The sequence below is a fragment of the Schistocerca nitens genome, chromosome 9 (genome assembly GCF_023898315.1).
Source record: "Schistocerca nitens isolate TAMUIC-IGC-003100 chromosome 9, iqSchNite1.1, whole genome shotgun sequence".
Lineage (NCBI taxonomy): Eukaryota > Metazoa > Arthropoda > Insecta > Orthoptera > Acrididae > Schistocerca > Schistocerca nitens.
This window is the reverse complement of record NC_064622.1, coordinates 330,327,625-330,343,634: the sequence shown is the minus strand read 5'-3', so window position 1 is coordinate 330,343,634 and position 16,010 is coordinate 330,327,625. Positions and strand designations below refer to the sequence as shown.

Genomic DNA, 16,010 nt, shown 5'->3' with positions numbered 1-16,010 from the left:
GAGATGTCACTAAACCTGCCCAAAGATGTAAACAACCACGCATGAGCAGTGCCTATTATACGGAGGGGGTGCGACAGCCGATCAGTTCCAGTCATTCCACTGTGTTGTCTGTAGTTCAATCACGCCTAGATGGTCAATACCACAGTTCAATTACACCTGCATTGTTACTTTGTGCCAGGAAGGGCTCTCAACAAGGAAAGTGTCCAGGAGTCTCAGACTGAACCAAAGCGATGTTGTTCGGACATGGATGAGATACAGAGAGACAGGAACTGTCAATGACATGCCTCGCTCAGGCCGCCAAAGGGCTACTACTGTAGTGGATGACCACTACCTATGCATTATGGCTTGGAGGAACCCTGACAGCAACACCACCATGTTGAATAATGCTTTTCATACAGTCACAGTACGTCATGTTATGAGTCAAACTGTGCGCAATAGGCTGCACGATGACCACCACCTCTGAAGGTCTCACTGTATGGTGGTACAACATGCAACGTGTGGTTTTCATGAGCAGTAAAAAAGGGCGGAAATGATGTTTATGTTGATCTCTATCCCAATTTTCTGTGCAGGTTTCAGAACTCTCGCAACCATGGTGATGCAAAACTTTTTCGATGTGTGTATTTTTATTGGCCCTTTAAATCATACTGGTGCATTGTACAGAAAGTACGACATAATAGCTGACATGTCAGAGTGAGTGATATGATGGTAGATGATGGAGGGGGGCAGGGGGAGTGTGGCAGGAGAGCTGTGACAGTTACATTTAAGAGGCACTGTAGATTACTGCACACATCACTGGTACAAGTCCGAGAAAAAATACATACTAAATAGTTCAGAAAATATGTGACCAACAATTTTTTAAAATGTGTGTTTAGAGATACATTGCTTCACATAATGAGTATTAATCTGAGAGGAGCTGCCTAGTAAAGAGTTCTGAATATAAATAACTCATAGTTATTTTAAAAAAGGAAATGCACATAAACAAATAACTAAGGAAGCTTTGAACTCTGCACGCAGTATCATTATCACATTATTCAGGGAGGTTATAGGCTCTAAGATTTACAGTCATAAAATTAATAATCATTTATTCATTTGCAGTGCCACACATATATAATGTAAATAGGTAAATTGACTTAAGACATGCCTCATGCTGTCCATACATGCTTCTGCTTATTGTGCCAAGTCAGATTCTAAGAATTCCTGTATGCTGTAGCAGCAGCACTTTATGTAGCATGTTCTTAGATTTATTACAAAATCCTTTAGTTCCATGATGTTCTTTATTTGTGTTGGTAGATGAAAGTACAATTTGATTCCCATATATTTGACACATTTCCTGTACAGTTCTGTTGAGTTCCAACCAATCGGCAATTGTTAGAGTCCTACTCTGGAGCACATTCAGATCTCTTGAAATATAAAAGTCCCTTAAGAAATTAAAGTATGGTAGTGGCTGATCACTACCCAGAATCTACCAGACACACATCTGAATAAAGCACTATATCAAGCAGGTCTTCCATCTTCAGGAACTTGACATAAAGTGTCCAGAATCATTCATCGAGCTCTTCACTAAAAAAAGTCCCAGTCTCCACTTGACTCAAGCAGTGTTCCACCATTGTCCAACTCTCATTGACTGAAGGCCATCCCCACTAAAATTACACCATTCTCAAGCTCTACAGGCATGATCTGATTCAACATGACCACTTTCTGACTAAACTAACATGCCACAACAATATTTAAACAGAGAAATATAACTATCCTTCAATTATACTCAGATTATTCACAATACTTATAAGTAAAGGTATGTGTATTAATAAATAAGCCAGCATTCTTGTGCAAGTGTGCTTATGTTAAATGACAAAAGACTGCTAAAAGTTGCTTAAATAACTATTTATGCCTGCTTGACAGAGGTGTCTTCTGGCACTCTTTTCAATTTTGGTGCCTGCTGACACATGTGATTGACCACTCTTAAATTAGTACAGTTTTGTAATAGCACTTGCAATCAACATTTAAATAAAGTTACTGGCACAGTAGTAAACAATTAATTAAATAAAACACAAATATGACAAAACTGAAGTACCCATGCTGCATTCATTTACTGAGTAAATGTGGAGAATACGAAGTTCTGACAGACATTTTCAAAATGATAAAGATGTTGTAAATCAATAAATAAAATAGATACAGATACATAGCTTTCAGTGATGACAGCTATAGTGCAATGGTATCATCTGAGATAACGTTTGTTGAAATTGGATGAAGCATTTAAATATTGCTAATTGGGAGGTTCATTGTGAAAATGTTTATTCACTGTGAAATAGTAACTTAACTGTAGTTTTAAAGGTAGTGATAAAATTATTTAACTGCATTGATAAAAAATCTACTCACCAAGTGGCAACAGAACACACACATAAAAGACTGTTGGGATTGGCAAGCTATCATAGCCAGTGGCTCCTTCTTCAGGCAGAAGGGTTGAAGGGGAAGGAAGAATGGTGAAGGAAAAGGACTAGAGAGGCCTAAGAAAAGGGTTAGATTTTAGGAAAGTCACCCTGTACCATTGGTCAAGAGAGACTTACCGTACGGGATGAGAAGGAAAGATATTGAAGTACTGTTGTGTCATTGGCTGCACCTTATTTTTCTGAGATCACAAATCTATTCATGTTTGCATTAATATTTTATATGAATTATTGCTATCTCAAAGAGCTGTAAGTTGGCCATCTGTAAGATTATCTGACATTTTGCCATTTCCTGAAGCATATTCTGCACAAAGGCAATGCGAGCATCAGCCGTCCAAATTCTCAGCTCTGGGATTTACCTATTTCCAGTGACACTCATTGTCTCTGTACCTGAGATCACCTGGGACGACTGTGTATTGGAAGCTGAAACTGTGTCGGTGCAACAAATTCATCTTACCTTGTACCAATACTGGGCAGCTGATTAGCTCACCTAAATACACATAATGTTAAAATGTCTAGTGCATATTGGCATGGGAGCAGTAATATATTTAGTTTCTTAAACAATGATTTACACATTCTTTTTGCTGTTTGGGTGATATTGTGTTGATTGATTTCTTTTGGAGTTTAGAAAGTTTCACTAGCTCTGCCCTTTTACCCAAAAAAATTATTCCATAACTGAGTATCATATGAAATAGAGCAGAGTACTGATATTTATTACATTTCTTATTGAGCTGATTAGATCATAAAACATACTTAATTTGGTACTGTACTTGTTACATCAGTGACGTATTCCCATGTGAGCATATCAGTGACAGAAACTGCTAGAAATTTGGTTTCATTGATGAAAACAACTTGGTTATCACTCAGAGGTATAGTGGGGAGCAGTGTAGTTTTATTTTGGGCAGTATGAAATGTTAGGCCAACTGTTTTACCTGAATTATAGAGCAGTTTCTTTAATTTAAGACATGAGTTTAGTTGGACTGTGCTTCTATTAATTACAGTCCTGATGGTTCTTTGTGTCAGATATGAGGCTTGTAGTGTAATCTACTAGTGGGTAGCTTACAGGGAAGTCATTAGTGTAAAGCAAGAACATTACAGGGGTTAAGGCTGATCCTCGTGAAATGCTACAGTTTGTATAGATGAAAGTGGAGAACCAGCAGTTCCTGAGGGCTCGATCTCATTTATTTTACCATACTATTTTCAGTATTTGAGATAACTTTTAAAACAGTTACAGCCAGTTTCTGTTTTTCATAGGTATAGCAGATGGCCTGTATTCACATCCACCCAAATGTGTTTTTTGTGGTGTGACTGCTGCAAGTGCCATGCACACCGTATGCTGAAGTATCCCTGGTTTTGGCAAACAGCTAGTCATCAACTGACATGTAGCTTGTGATATCTAAGTAGGCAGAGTAGCACAAAGCTGTGCCAGCACATTACTGTAAATGGCTGCCTTTCAGCACCTAACCATCTTGCGTTCAGCTCACTCTGTTACACTACAAATGATCCAAAGTTTAGCACCTATTTTACTAATCCTTTGTGATCATTTGTATCCCTAAAATTGTTCCACCAAGATACTTGTATAAGTTAACTAATTCCAGTTTTGACTCATTGATGTTGTACTCATAGGATACTACTTTCTTCATTCTGTGAAGTGAACAATTATACATTACAATGAAATGAACACCCCTAGCTTCTTACAGGCATTGACATATGTCAACGGGGACAGATGAAAATGTGTGCCCCGACCGAGACTCGAACCCAGGATCTCCTGCTTACATGGCAGACGCTCTATCCATCTGAGCCACCGAGGACACAGAGGATAGCGCGACTGCTGGGATTTCTCTCTGGCACACCTCCCGCGAAACCAGCTCACCGGCCAATGCACAGAGCCCGAACTCTTACGGGAATCGGCAACGCATCGCGAGTAATGAGTATAATGGGCGGGGGCACTATGAATGTAGTGCGGGACAATATGTTGAGAATGTGGGTTTCGTGGGAGGCGTGCCAGAGAGAAATCCCTGCAGTCTCGCTATGCACTGTGTCCTCGGTGGCTCAGATGGATAGAGCGTCTGCCATGTAAGCAGGAGATCCTGGGTTCGAGTCCCGGTCAGGGCACACATTTTCATCTGTCCCCGTTGACGTATATCAACGTGTGTAAGCAGCTAAGGGTGTTCATTACATTCTAATTTCATTCTAACGAGCTGCTTGGTCACCGATGGTATCTGTTCTTTCGGACATGTTCGAAAGAACAGATACCATCTTAGTACATACTTAGTAAACAATTATACATTTCTGGACAGTATTTTCAGGACACTACTTCATTGCAGATAACTGTATAATATTTGAAAATACTGTGGTTACCATTAATATTGTTTGCAAGGTGATTAATATACATTATGACACATCAAGCATCCCAACACACCTCCCTGGGTCACACCTGAAGTTACTTTTACATCTGTCAATGACTCTTCAGCCTAGACAACATGCTGTGTCCTCCCTATCAACAAATACTCATTCCAATCATAAATTTCACTTGATACCCCTATTATACTTTTCATTACAAGCACTCATGCAATACTGAGTCAGACACTCTTCAGAAATTAAGAAATACTGCATGCATCTACCTGTCTTGATACATGGCTTTCAGGAGGTCTTGTAAGAAAGGAGCAACTTGAGTTTCACTTGACTGACATTTGAGTCCATGCTGGTTGTCCTGGAGAAGTTCTGTAGTAACCAAGTAATACACTAAACTGATCCAAGTAACACAAATATGTCTTTATTCATAGACCTCTGAATAATAGTGGAAATAATCCTCTTGTGACTCCATGAGCCAAAGGAATCATACAGAAGGTACAACATAAGTGATACACAAAACAAATGATATGAGCAATATAAATAAAAAGAAAATAGTGAAGTGAGTCAGGTCTGCCAGTGGACAGTGTAGCAGAGACTGTGCCATGTGCACACTTCATACAGGTGGCCCCTAGTGGCTGGCCCATGCTGATATAGTTTGTGGTTGATACAAGCACACACACATAGTGACAATACACTTAGTACATTCACACTCACGTGCACTAGTAGCAGGGTACAGCATACCTCTTGCTAATGCGAAGAGGGTGCCCAGGCATAGAGGAGATGCCAGTGGTCTGATGAGAGAGACATCTATCTGCTCCAGAGTGGTGACAGCCTGTGCCAGCAGCAGGTGTGTAACAATGCGCCGGGTGGGCACTGGAACGCAGGGCCATAACACATGGAGATGTATGCACACACAAGTGTAACAGCATCAGGAAGGAGGGTTGTATCACCATCTATGAGTCATCATCAGCAGGCAGAGGAGACATGCTGGATCCACCAGGAATGATGGCTGAGGCAATTATGTTGAGGGAGCCAGTGGAGATTGCCCAACCAGAACAGCAGGCTGCAACAATGCACCCAAGGCCAGAGGCAGACCACTGCCTGGCACCGGGAAGCTCAAACCCCAGGGCACCGAATGTGGAGGAGGCATGGGGGTGCCTCTGCATCAGACAACGATGGGCTCAAAGCAGAGGGCGATGGGGTAGGCAGTGGCGACAGGCATCATCTGGTGAAGAATCCACAGCAGACTTTCTCATTTGAGAGTTAAATGTACACACTAGTCATTCCACCTCTCCATCTGATTGAGGATGGAGTGGTGGAGCCATAACATGACGAATGCCATGACAGCAACAAAACAATTGAAAGGTGTGAGAAATGAACTGGGTCCCAATATCAGAAACTAAGGTATGAGGCAACCTCTCAATAGAAAAAACCCTCAAAAGCATGTAAATTGTGGTCCTAGCCAATGTCAACACACATGGGAGAATGTAAGGAAACTGAAAATGCATGCACAGCCAAGAGCCAATAGGAAATCAAAAAGGGACCCACAAAGTCTACATGGCTGGACTGGAATGGGCCAGGGGGACAGATGCCCTAGGAGCTGCCTGTTGTTGAGCACACTGCTCACAATGGACAACATTGCCATCAATCCCTGGTCAAAAAAACATGTCTTCTAGCTAACAGTTAACGCATGGAACTTCCCAATGACTCTGATGGAGAAGATGTAGAACCTCGTGTCATAACACAGTGGAAATGACTACTCTGGGAGAAAGGTCTTCCATGAACAACACCAAAATACCATCAAAAACAGTTGTGCATCATTGTGCTGAGGATCCGAAGCGTGACCCAGAGGTTTATCTGGCCAGCACTGTTGAACAAACCGAACCACCTGGCAGAAACCAGGTACTTGGCAATGGCAGCTGCTTTGCACAAACTCATGATTAGGAAACCCTCAACCACAGCCTGCATTTCAGTATCAAGGTGGAAGCAAAGTAATTCTTCATTATCTAACTCAGGATCAGTCCCACAGGAAGGAAGGACAAGGTGTCCGCATTGGCATGTTTAGACGTAGATCACAAATGGATTTCACAATTGTAACAAGACAAGAACAGCACACAGCATTGTTGGCAGTGTGCTGCCTTGTCAGGCAAGGGAACCAAGAGTTTACAATCAGTAATAAGGTGAAAATTGGGGCCGTACAAAGAAAAATTAAATTCCCAGAGAGTATAGGCTATAGCACGAGCCTCTTTTCCACCTGAGAGTATGGTTGCTGGGCCAAAGTGAAAGATTTAGAAGCGAAAGCAACAGCTCATTTAGAGTCATCTGTATATTGGTGCACTAGGACCATGCCGAAGTCGTACTGTGAAGTGTCAATCACCAAACCTATGAGCAGGTCCAGAGAGAATGTAGCTAAACAACGGACTGAGAGTAGTTTGGATTTCAACATTTGAAAAGCACATTTGCAATCTGGGCTCCAGCAAAAAGGTTCATTCTTGTGTAGCAAGGCATGCAATAGGTGGGCCAATGTTGCTGCCTCCAGCAGGAATTTAGTAGGTTATCTTCCCTAGGAAGGCCTGAAGCTTCTTTGTGGATGAGGGATGAGGCATAGACATAACAGTGGAGATGTGGTCCAACAGAAAGCAAACCCCATCCCATGAGACTTCGAAAATCAAACAACAGAAGGTTAAAAAACTGAGATTTTGCATGGTTATACTGTACGCCTGCAGACTGTAAGGCAGAAAAGTAAAATGCGCAGATTTTTCAAATTATCTGCTGTGGAGGTACCCATGACAACAATATCATCCAGATAATTAAAGGGCTTATCTCAATAGTGGTACAAGTCCATATTTGTTCATTTTGAGATACAGAGTCCTAAAGTTAAATGAGTGCTGAAAAATCTGCAGTTGAGATACCAGAAATATTCAAGCATATGGCTTCTTGCTTTCTGTTTGTTTGGATCATTAGTTTCAGAAGCATTGTAGGCAGAAAAGTGGAGGTAATGGACTTGTACCACTATTGAAATAAGCCCTTCAATTAATGCAACTCAGGACAGGCATAATCAGTTGTTCTAAAAATCATTGGAAAATAGCAGGGGCACTAGCCACACCAAAAGGAAGGCACAAATATTGCTAGAGACCAAACAGAACTTGCTGAGACTCAGTGTCCACAGCAACCTGCAAATATGCTTCAGACAAATCAATTTTAGAAAAGTGCTGGCCACCCGATATTTCTGCCAACAGTTCCTCCAAGAATGGGAATAGGACACATATCCAGGATCACTGGACATTGACAGTAGTACTGAAGTCACCACAGAAGTGAAGTTTTCCCAGTGGCTTCTTACCTACAATCAGTGGATACAACCATTCACTAACTATACCAGGTAGCAACACCCCTGCAGATTAAAGTCTGTCCAGTTCTGCTTTCACTTGATCTTTCAGGGTGACAGAAGCAGAATGCAAATGACGAAAAAAAGGCTGAGCCATGGATTTCAAAGAAATATGAGCAGAAAAATTTGTAGCACACCTTATAGCTTCCAAAAACAAATCCAAAAGCACCCCATACAATGTTTCCAATTGAGAATACAGTATCTCATCACACACAAAGTGAACTGTGTTGGTGACAGAAAATCCAAATACCTGAAATCCGTCGAGCCTGAACAAGTTCTCAACACCGGAATTGGCAGCCATCAAAAATGTAATGGAACAAATCACTGACTTGTAAAGGCAGATGCCATAAATTGTCCTAACAGGGCAATAATTTGTTTGTTATAAGTGAAGAGCTTCCATGTGACCAGTGTCAACAGTGGTGACCCTAACTCACATAGCTTTGAACATTCAATAATGTCACTGCAGCACCTGTGTTAACCTGTAGCCAGAGCACTTGGTAAAAAACACTTAACTCGATAAACAACTTGGGTGAAGTCACACAATTTACGTCCTTGTCCATATCCTGAGCAACTTTCTCGCAAATGACACATGCAGGCAATGTGGCCCATCTTGTGGCAAGCATTACAAGTAGCCCAGTGCTTGGGGCATGCCAAACATTCATGCTGAACAAAACACAAAGATCAGACAAAAACAGAGAATACTGATACTGGCACTGTGGTGAGTGCGACTGCTTGGGACACCTTGGTCTACTTGGCACCGGGTCCGCATGTTTACCGCCACCACTGCAGCTTCCTGTGCAAGCTATCTGTCATCCTAAGGGATACATCTTGTGACACTATTGCCACATCACCCCACACTTCAGTCTGATAATCCACTGCCCAATAAACTTCAAAAGATTGTGATATTTGCAAAACTTTTGCCAATGGAGGTTTTCAAAGAGTAAGGCCTTTTGGTGCACTCCCTTTTCAAGAGCTAAACAGAAGTGAAGACTGGACCAGGGGTAAAACAGAAAGATGATGAGAAAACAGGACTTGTGGCATGGCTTATGTTCCAAACAGACCCAACCAGAGGCTGCAACTGTTGATGATGATGATGATGATGATGACTGAACTACAATCCAGCCCTCAACATTAAGATTCAATGTGAAATAAACAACTATCTAAGCTATAAAAACAATGTGACAGAACGCACCAGTATGCCATATGGGTACCTCTGACAAAAAAGAATCAGAACCACAGATTTTGATAAGTGGGATGACATAAATTTTGCTGTGGTTGAAGCAATGTAAAAGAAATGTTGTATTCACATTTTTAAAATTTCAAAAAAGCATTAAAATAACGTTTTAAGAAATAAAAATTTCAAAAAAAACCACTGGCTATAACTGAAACAACAACCACCCCAAGATGACAACCACTATCTCTGCTTGGCCATGCACTGGCTCATATGTTGTTGTTGTTGTGGCCTTCAGTCCTGAGACTGGTTTGATGCAGCTCTCCATGCTACTCTATCCTATGCAAGCTTCTTCATCTCCCAGTACCTACTGCTACCTACATCCTTCTGAATCTGCTTAGTGTATTGATCTCTTGGTCTCCCTCTACGATTTTTACCCTCCACGCTGCCCTCCAATGCTAAATTTGTGATCCCTTGATGCCTCAAAACATGTCCTACCAACCGATCCCTTCTTCTAGTCAAGCTTCTATTCTCTTCTTGTCCAAACTGGTTATCGTCCATGTTTCACATCCATACATGGCTACACTCCATACAAATACTTTCAGAAACGACTTCCTGACACTTAAATCTATACTCGATGTTAACAAATTTCTCTTCTTCAGAAACGATTTCCTTGCCATTGCCAGTCTACATTTTATATCCTCTCTACTTCGACCCTCATCAGTTATTTTGCTCCCTAAATAGCAAAACTCCTTTACTACTTTAAGTGTCTCATTTCCTAATCTAATCCCCTCAGCATCACCCGATTTAATTTGACTACATTCCATTATCCTCGTTTTGCTTTTGCTGATGTTCATCTTATATCCTCCTTTCAAGACACTGTCCATTCCGTTCAACTGCTCTTCCAAGTCTTTTGCTGTCTCTGACAGAATTACAATGTCATCGGCGAACCTCAAAGTTTTTACTTCTTCTCCATGAATTTTAATACCTACTCCGAATTTTTCTTTTGTTTCCTTTACTGCTTGCTCAATATACAGATTGAATAACATCGGGGAGAGGCTACAACCCTGTCTCACTCCTTTCCCAACCACTGCTTCCCTTTCATGCCCCTGGACTCTTATAACTGCCACCTGGTTTCTGTACAAATTGTAAATAGCCTTTCGCTCCCTGTATTTTACCCCTGCCACCTTCAGAATTTCTCTAAGTCTACAAATGCTAGAAACATAGGTTTGCCTTTTCTTAATCTTTCTTCTAAGATAAGTCTTAAGGTTAGTATTGCCTCACGTGTTCCAACATTTCTACGGAATCCAAACTGATCTTCCCCGAGGTCCGCTTGTACCAGTTTTTCCATTCGTCTGTAAAGAATTCGCGTTAGTATTTTGCAGCTGTGACTTATTAAACTGATAGTTCGGTAATTTTCACATCTGTCAACACCTGCTTTCTTTGGGATTGGAATTATTATATTCTTCTTGAAGTCTGAGGGTATTTCACCTGTTTCATACATCTTGCTCACCAGATGGCAGAGTTTTGTCATGACTGGCTCTCCCAAGGCCATCAGTAGTTCTAATGGAATGTTGTCTACTCCCGGGGCCTTGTTTCGACTCAGGTCTTTCAGTGCTCTGTCAAACTCTTCACGCAGTATCTTATCTCCCATTTCATCTTCATTTACATCCTCTTCCATTTCCATAATATTGTCCTCAAGTACATCGCCCTTGTATAAACCCTCTATATACTCCTTCCACCTTTCTGCCTTCCCTTCTTTGCTTAGAACTGGGTTGCCATCTGAGCTCTTGATATTCATACAAGTGGTTCTCTTCTCTCCAAAGGTCTCTTTAATTTTCCTGTAGGCAGTATCTATCTTACCCCTAGTGAGACAATCCTCTACATCCTTACATTTGTCCTCTAGCCATGCCTGCTTAGCCATTTTGCACTTCCTGTCGATCTCATTTTTGAGACGTTTGTATTCCTTTTTGCCTGCTTCATTTACTGCATTTTTATATTTTCTCCTTTCATCAATTAAATTCAATATTTCTTCTGTTACCCAAGGATTTCTATTAGCCCTCGTCTTTTTACCTACTTGATCCTCTGCTGCCTTCACTACTTCATCCCTCAGAGCTACCCATTCTTCTTCTACTGTATTTCTTTCCCTCATTCCTGTCAATTGTTCCCTTATGCTCTCCCTGAAACTCTCTACAACCTCTGGTTCTTTCAGTTTATCCAGGCCCCACCTTCTTAAATTCCCACCTTTTTGCAGTTTCTTCAGTTTCAATCTGCAGTTCATAACCAATACATTGTGGTCAGAATCCACATCTGCACCTGGAAATGTCTTACAATTTAAAACCTGGTTCCTAAATCTCTGTCTTACCATTATATAATCTGTCTGATACCTTTTGGTATCTCCAGGATTCTTCCAGGTATACAACCTTCTTTTATGATTCTTGAACCAAGTGTTAGCTATGATTAAGTTATGCTCTGTGCAAAATTCTATAAGGCGGCTTCCTCTTTCATTTCTTCCCCCCAATCCATATTCACCTACTATGTTCCCTTCTCTCCCTTTTCCTACGGACAAATTATCACCCATGACTATTAAATTTTCGTCTCCCTTCACTACCTGAATAATTTCTTTTATCTCATCATACATTTCATCAATTTCTTCATCATCTGCAGAGCTAGTTGGCATATAAACTTGTACTACTGTAGTAGGCATGGGCTTTGTGTCTATCTTGGCCACAATAATGCGTTCACTATGCTGTTTGTAGTAGCTAACCCGCACTCCTATTTGTTTATTCATTATTAAACCTACTCCTGCATTACCCCTATTTGATTTTGTATTTATAACCCTGTAATCACCTGACCAAAAGTCTTGTTCCTCCTGCCACCGAACTTCACTAATTCCCACTATATCTAACTTTAACCTATCCATTTCCCTTTTTAAATTTTCTAACCTACCTGCCCGATTAAGGGATCTGACATTCCACTCTCCGATCCGTAGAATGCCAGTTTTCTTTCTCCTGATAACGACGTCCTCTTGAGTAGTCCCCACCCGGAGATCCGAATGGGGGACTATTTTACCTCCAGAATATTTTACCCAAGAGGACGCCATCATCATTTAATCATACAGTAAAGCTCATGTCCTCGGGAAAAATTACAGCTGTAGTTTCCCCTTGCTTTCAGCCGTTCGCAGTACCAGCACAGCAAGGTCATTTTGGTTAATGTTACAAGGCCAGATCAGTCAATCGTCCAGACTGTTGCCCCTGCAACTACTGAAAAGGCTGCTGCCCCTCTTCAGGAACCACATGTTTGTCTGGCCTCTCAACAGATACCCCTCCGTTGTAGTTGCACCTACGGTACGGCCATCTGTATCGCTGAGGCACGCAAGCCTCCCCACCAACGGCAAGGTCCATGGTTCATGGGGGGGACTGGCTCATATATAAAAATAAAATAAATCATGATCCCAATCTTATTATTAGCAAAGATACATTTGTGCCAATAAGTTATTGGTATGTTTTACAATAATGTAAAAAAGGTTTGATATAATTCATTTTCTTGAATAATTTGTTTTTCATAGAAAATTTCATAAAAGTATGAATTGTAAACAATTATTTCTAAAACAATTCTGATTTCCTACCGAATAACATAATTATTTCTGTTACTGACATATATGCAAGTTCTTGTTCAAGAATTACATTTTTTAGTTTGTGAAGGTACTAACTACTTTATTTCATACATTACTAAGACATCTTTTCATTTCTATGCTGATATTCCAGGACTTTCAAAATGATAATTTAATATAAAAGTACCTATACTATAAAATAAAGTTAATATTCCTTTAGATTTGACAGATTAGTCACAAAAACTCAAAAAATGTTATTGCTAACTATTAAAACTTGTGATTTTGTTGTTTAGACAATGTGTCAATTGGAGTATAATCTATAGTTCTTCCATAAGATATTAACTTACAAATAATAAATTTGAAATGTGGTTGTAATAAAGTGCAATACTCAATGCTGTGCACCAAGAAATACATTAAAAGCATTTTATTGAGTAATATACTAAGTAATATACTAAGTCAATCAGTATGTTACAAGAGGCTGTACCATATGTCCATGAGTGGAAGCAGCTGGTGTGCTGCCATGTGGCCTCGCCAGAATGTGCAATGTTCATTGGAAAGCCACCCCTGTGCCTCTGCATGCTGTTTAAATATTTGCTGGTGGACCACCACCTCCTCCTCCTCCTCCTCCTCCTCCTCCTCCTCCTCTCCCTACGGATTTTTGACAGTGCTGGGCCTAACTTCTTTTTCCTAGACTTGGGAGGTCCCATAATTCATCATAACAAATGAATTCATTGAATATTGGTGCCAGTTGGCTGATGTCAGCTGACAGCATCAGCTTCAGCAATTGATTAAAAATACATTGGAATCAGCTGCCGTAGTGTTGCTGCCTGACTTTATCAGGTGAGGTTAGAACAATCTCTTTTTCTTCATCCCTGCACCCAACTGCAGTACTAACAAGTAAGACATACGATTTCCCATTCTCTGCTGTACTGCTGCTGATTTAATGGTGAACACCATGACCAGTGAAATGCCTCTCACATGACTTAGGCACAATATTATATAATAATAAGTGGAAAAGGGGCTCTAATTGGTACCTGAACTAGTTGTATCTCATCTGGAAAATATCACCAAAGACCGCATTTTACCATTAATCATCTTAGGGACAGAATGTTCAATCATAAAAGCACAATGAAGGTCCTGGTAGAGACAGAGCACATCCTTTCCAGTCATTATTCTAATGTGATAAACACTTACTATTAAGTGCTTGTTGATGGGCACCTGTTCTGTCTTTCATCTTCAAAAGAATTTCTATCATGCCAGCATTCAGTGGACCAATTAAAGATTGTGACCAGGTTACAGTGTATGCTGCCTGCACATCTCTTTCATGGGACATTTGATAAAAATGCTGTACTGACTTATTCCAGAGACACCAGAAATGCCTCTTGAGCTAATACATGGATTATGAGCAGCAGCTCCCATAACATCTATTTTGTTCACTCCACTTGCTGCAGACTTGCCTCTTACCCTCTGCATAGCATTCCAGTGCTCCTTGCACATTCTTTAAACTAACATTCTTGTTGTATGCCATCGGCCATGATACATTTGTTCATATAAGTCAACTACTCTCCCTGTGTTCCATATGCATTCACTTGGTTTTGGAAAGACATCTGTACCCCCCGACCCCCCCCCCCATCCCTCCACCCCACCCCCTCCTCTCTCCTTTCAGATTAACCAGTATCTGATGCATGTGATCTACATGGACAGAATAGAAAGGTAAATTTTCCATTTATCCTGTATCACAGTGCTACAACACTCTATTCCCTCCTTATCTAATGAGACATCTTTTGTAATTTGGATATGAATTCCTGCTCAAGACAGCTATTAGTTTATTCATCAAAACAGATAAATCCTAACGTTCTTAATATTGCAATTTCCCCTAGTCTACTTATGATATTCAGAGACTGAAACATGGCTGAATTCCTCTCTTTGAGAAATATATTAGCAGCGAAATTACTGTAGCTCCATTTCAAAAAATGAAATTGACACTAGTCTCTTTGTAATTAATATAACAGTGACAAGAGATTATAGATGTCTTAGTGTAATGAAATGGTTCCAGAAATATTTGTAGTGAGCAGCTTAGCGAAATCTAAGTGAAGAACTTGCCGAAATAACAGTTATCGTAACAATTGCACCAGGTATTTCAGGACATAACTGGAATCCTTTTCAACTCAGTTTACTGACATTCTCTCATCATCTGTTTCAGATCCCTATGTGAAAGTGTGGCTTCAGTTTGGAGACAAGCGTATCGAGAAGCGTAAGACACCAGTGTACAAATGCACTCTAAATCCAATTTTTGATGAATCCTTCAGCTTCAATGTTCCTTGGGAGAAAATAAGAGAATGTTCTCTGGATGTTCAGGTTATGGATTTTGATAACATTGGAAGAAATGAGCTTATTGGACGCATTATGCTCGCTGGTAAGTCTAGATGTAGATTTATTGGCACTATGGCAACAAGAGAACACATAAAGTTAGGCATGCAAGAATAAAACATGGGATTCATAATTGTCAATCAGAGCTCCATATCATGATACAACTATTTCCACGACGCCCCCAACCACATATGACAGTTTTCTTCCTACATTTTCGTCTAGCACATTTGACTGATCCTTTGCTTTTTCAGACTAACAAAGCAGAATGTTTCATCATACTACTGTGTCAGAAAAGTCTTTTAATGCACAGTGACTCTCTCTCTCTCTCTCTCTCTCTCTCTCTCTCTCTCTCTCTCTCTGACTCCCATACTCCCATTATCATTCCCTGGCATATCAAAGGATATTTTGCAGTGGATAAAAATTTCCAAGTGTATGCTCAATTTCATGAAGTACATACATTACTGGCCACTAAAATTGCTACATCAAGGAGAAGTGCAGATGATAAACGGGTATTCATTGGACAAATATATTAAACTAGAACTGACATGTGATTACATTTTCATGCAAGAACAACCACCTCTGGCTGTAATAACGGCCTTGATACGCCTGAGCATTGAGTCAAACAGAGCTTAGATGGCGTGTATAGGTGCAGTTGCCCATGCAGCTTCAACA

The 16,010-nt window shown here is 40.5% G+C and overlaps 1 protein-coding gene across 2 annotated transcripts in view; it reads left to right on the top strand.

The window, feature by feature from the left end:
• The window catches only part of LOC126203808 (synaptotagmin-7-like), a 548,274-nt gene that overhangs the window by 530,281 nt on the left and 1,983 nt on the right, over positions 1-16,010 (top strand). For both annotated transcript variants that reach the window (XM_049938174.1, XM_049938175.1), the window contains one exon: positions 15,172-15,384. In XM_049938174.1, the coding sequence (XP_049794131.1) occupies positions 15,172-15,384 (213 nt within the window). The remainder of the gene's footprint in view (positions 1-15,171; positions 15,385-16,010) is intronic.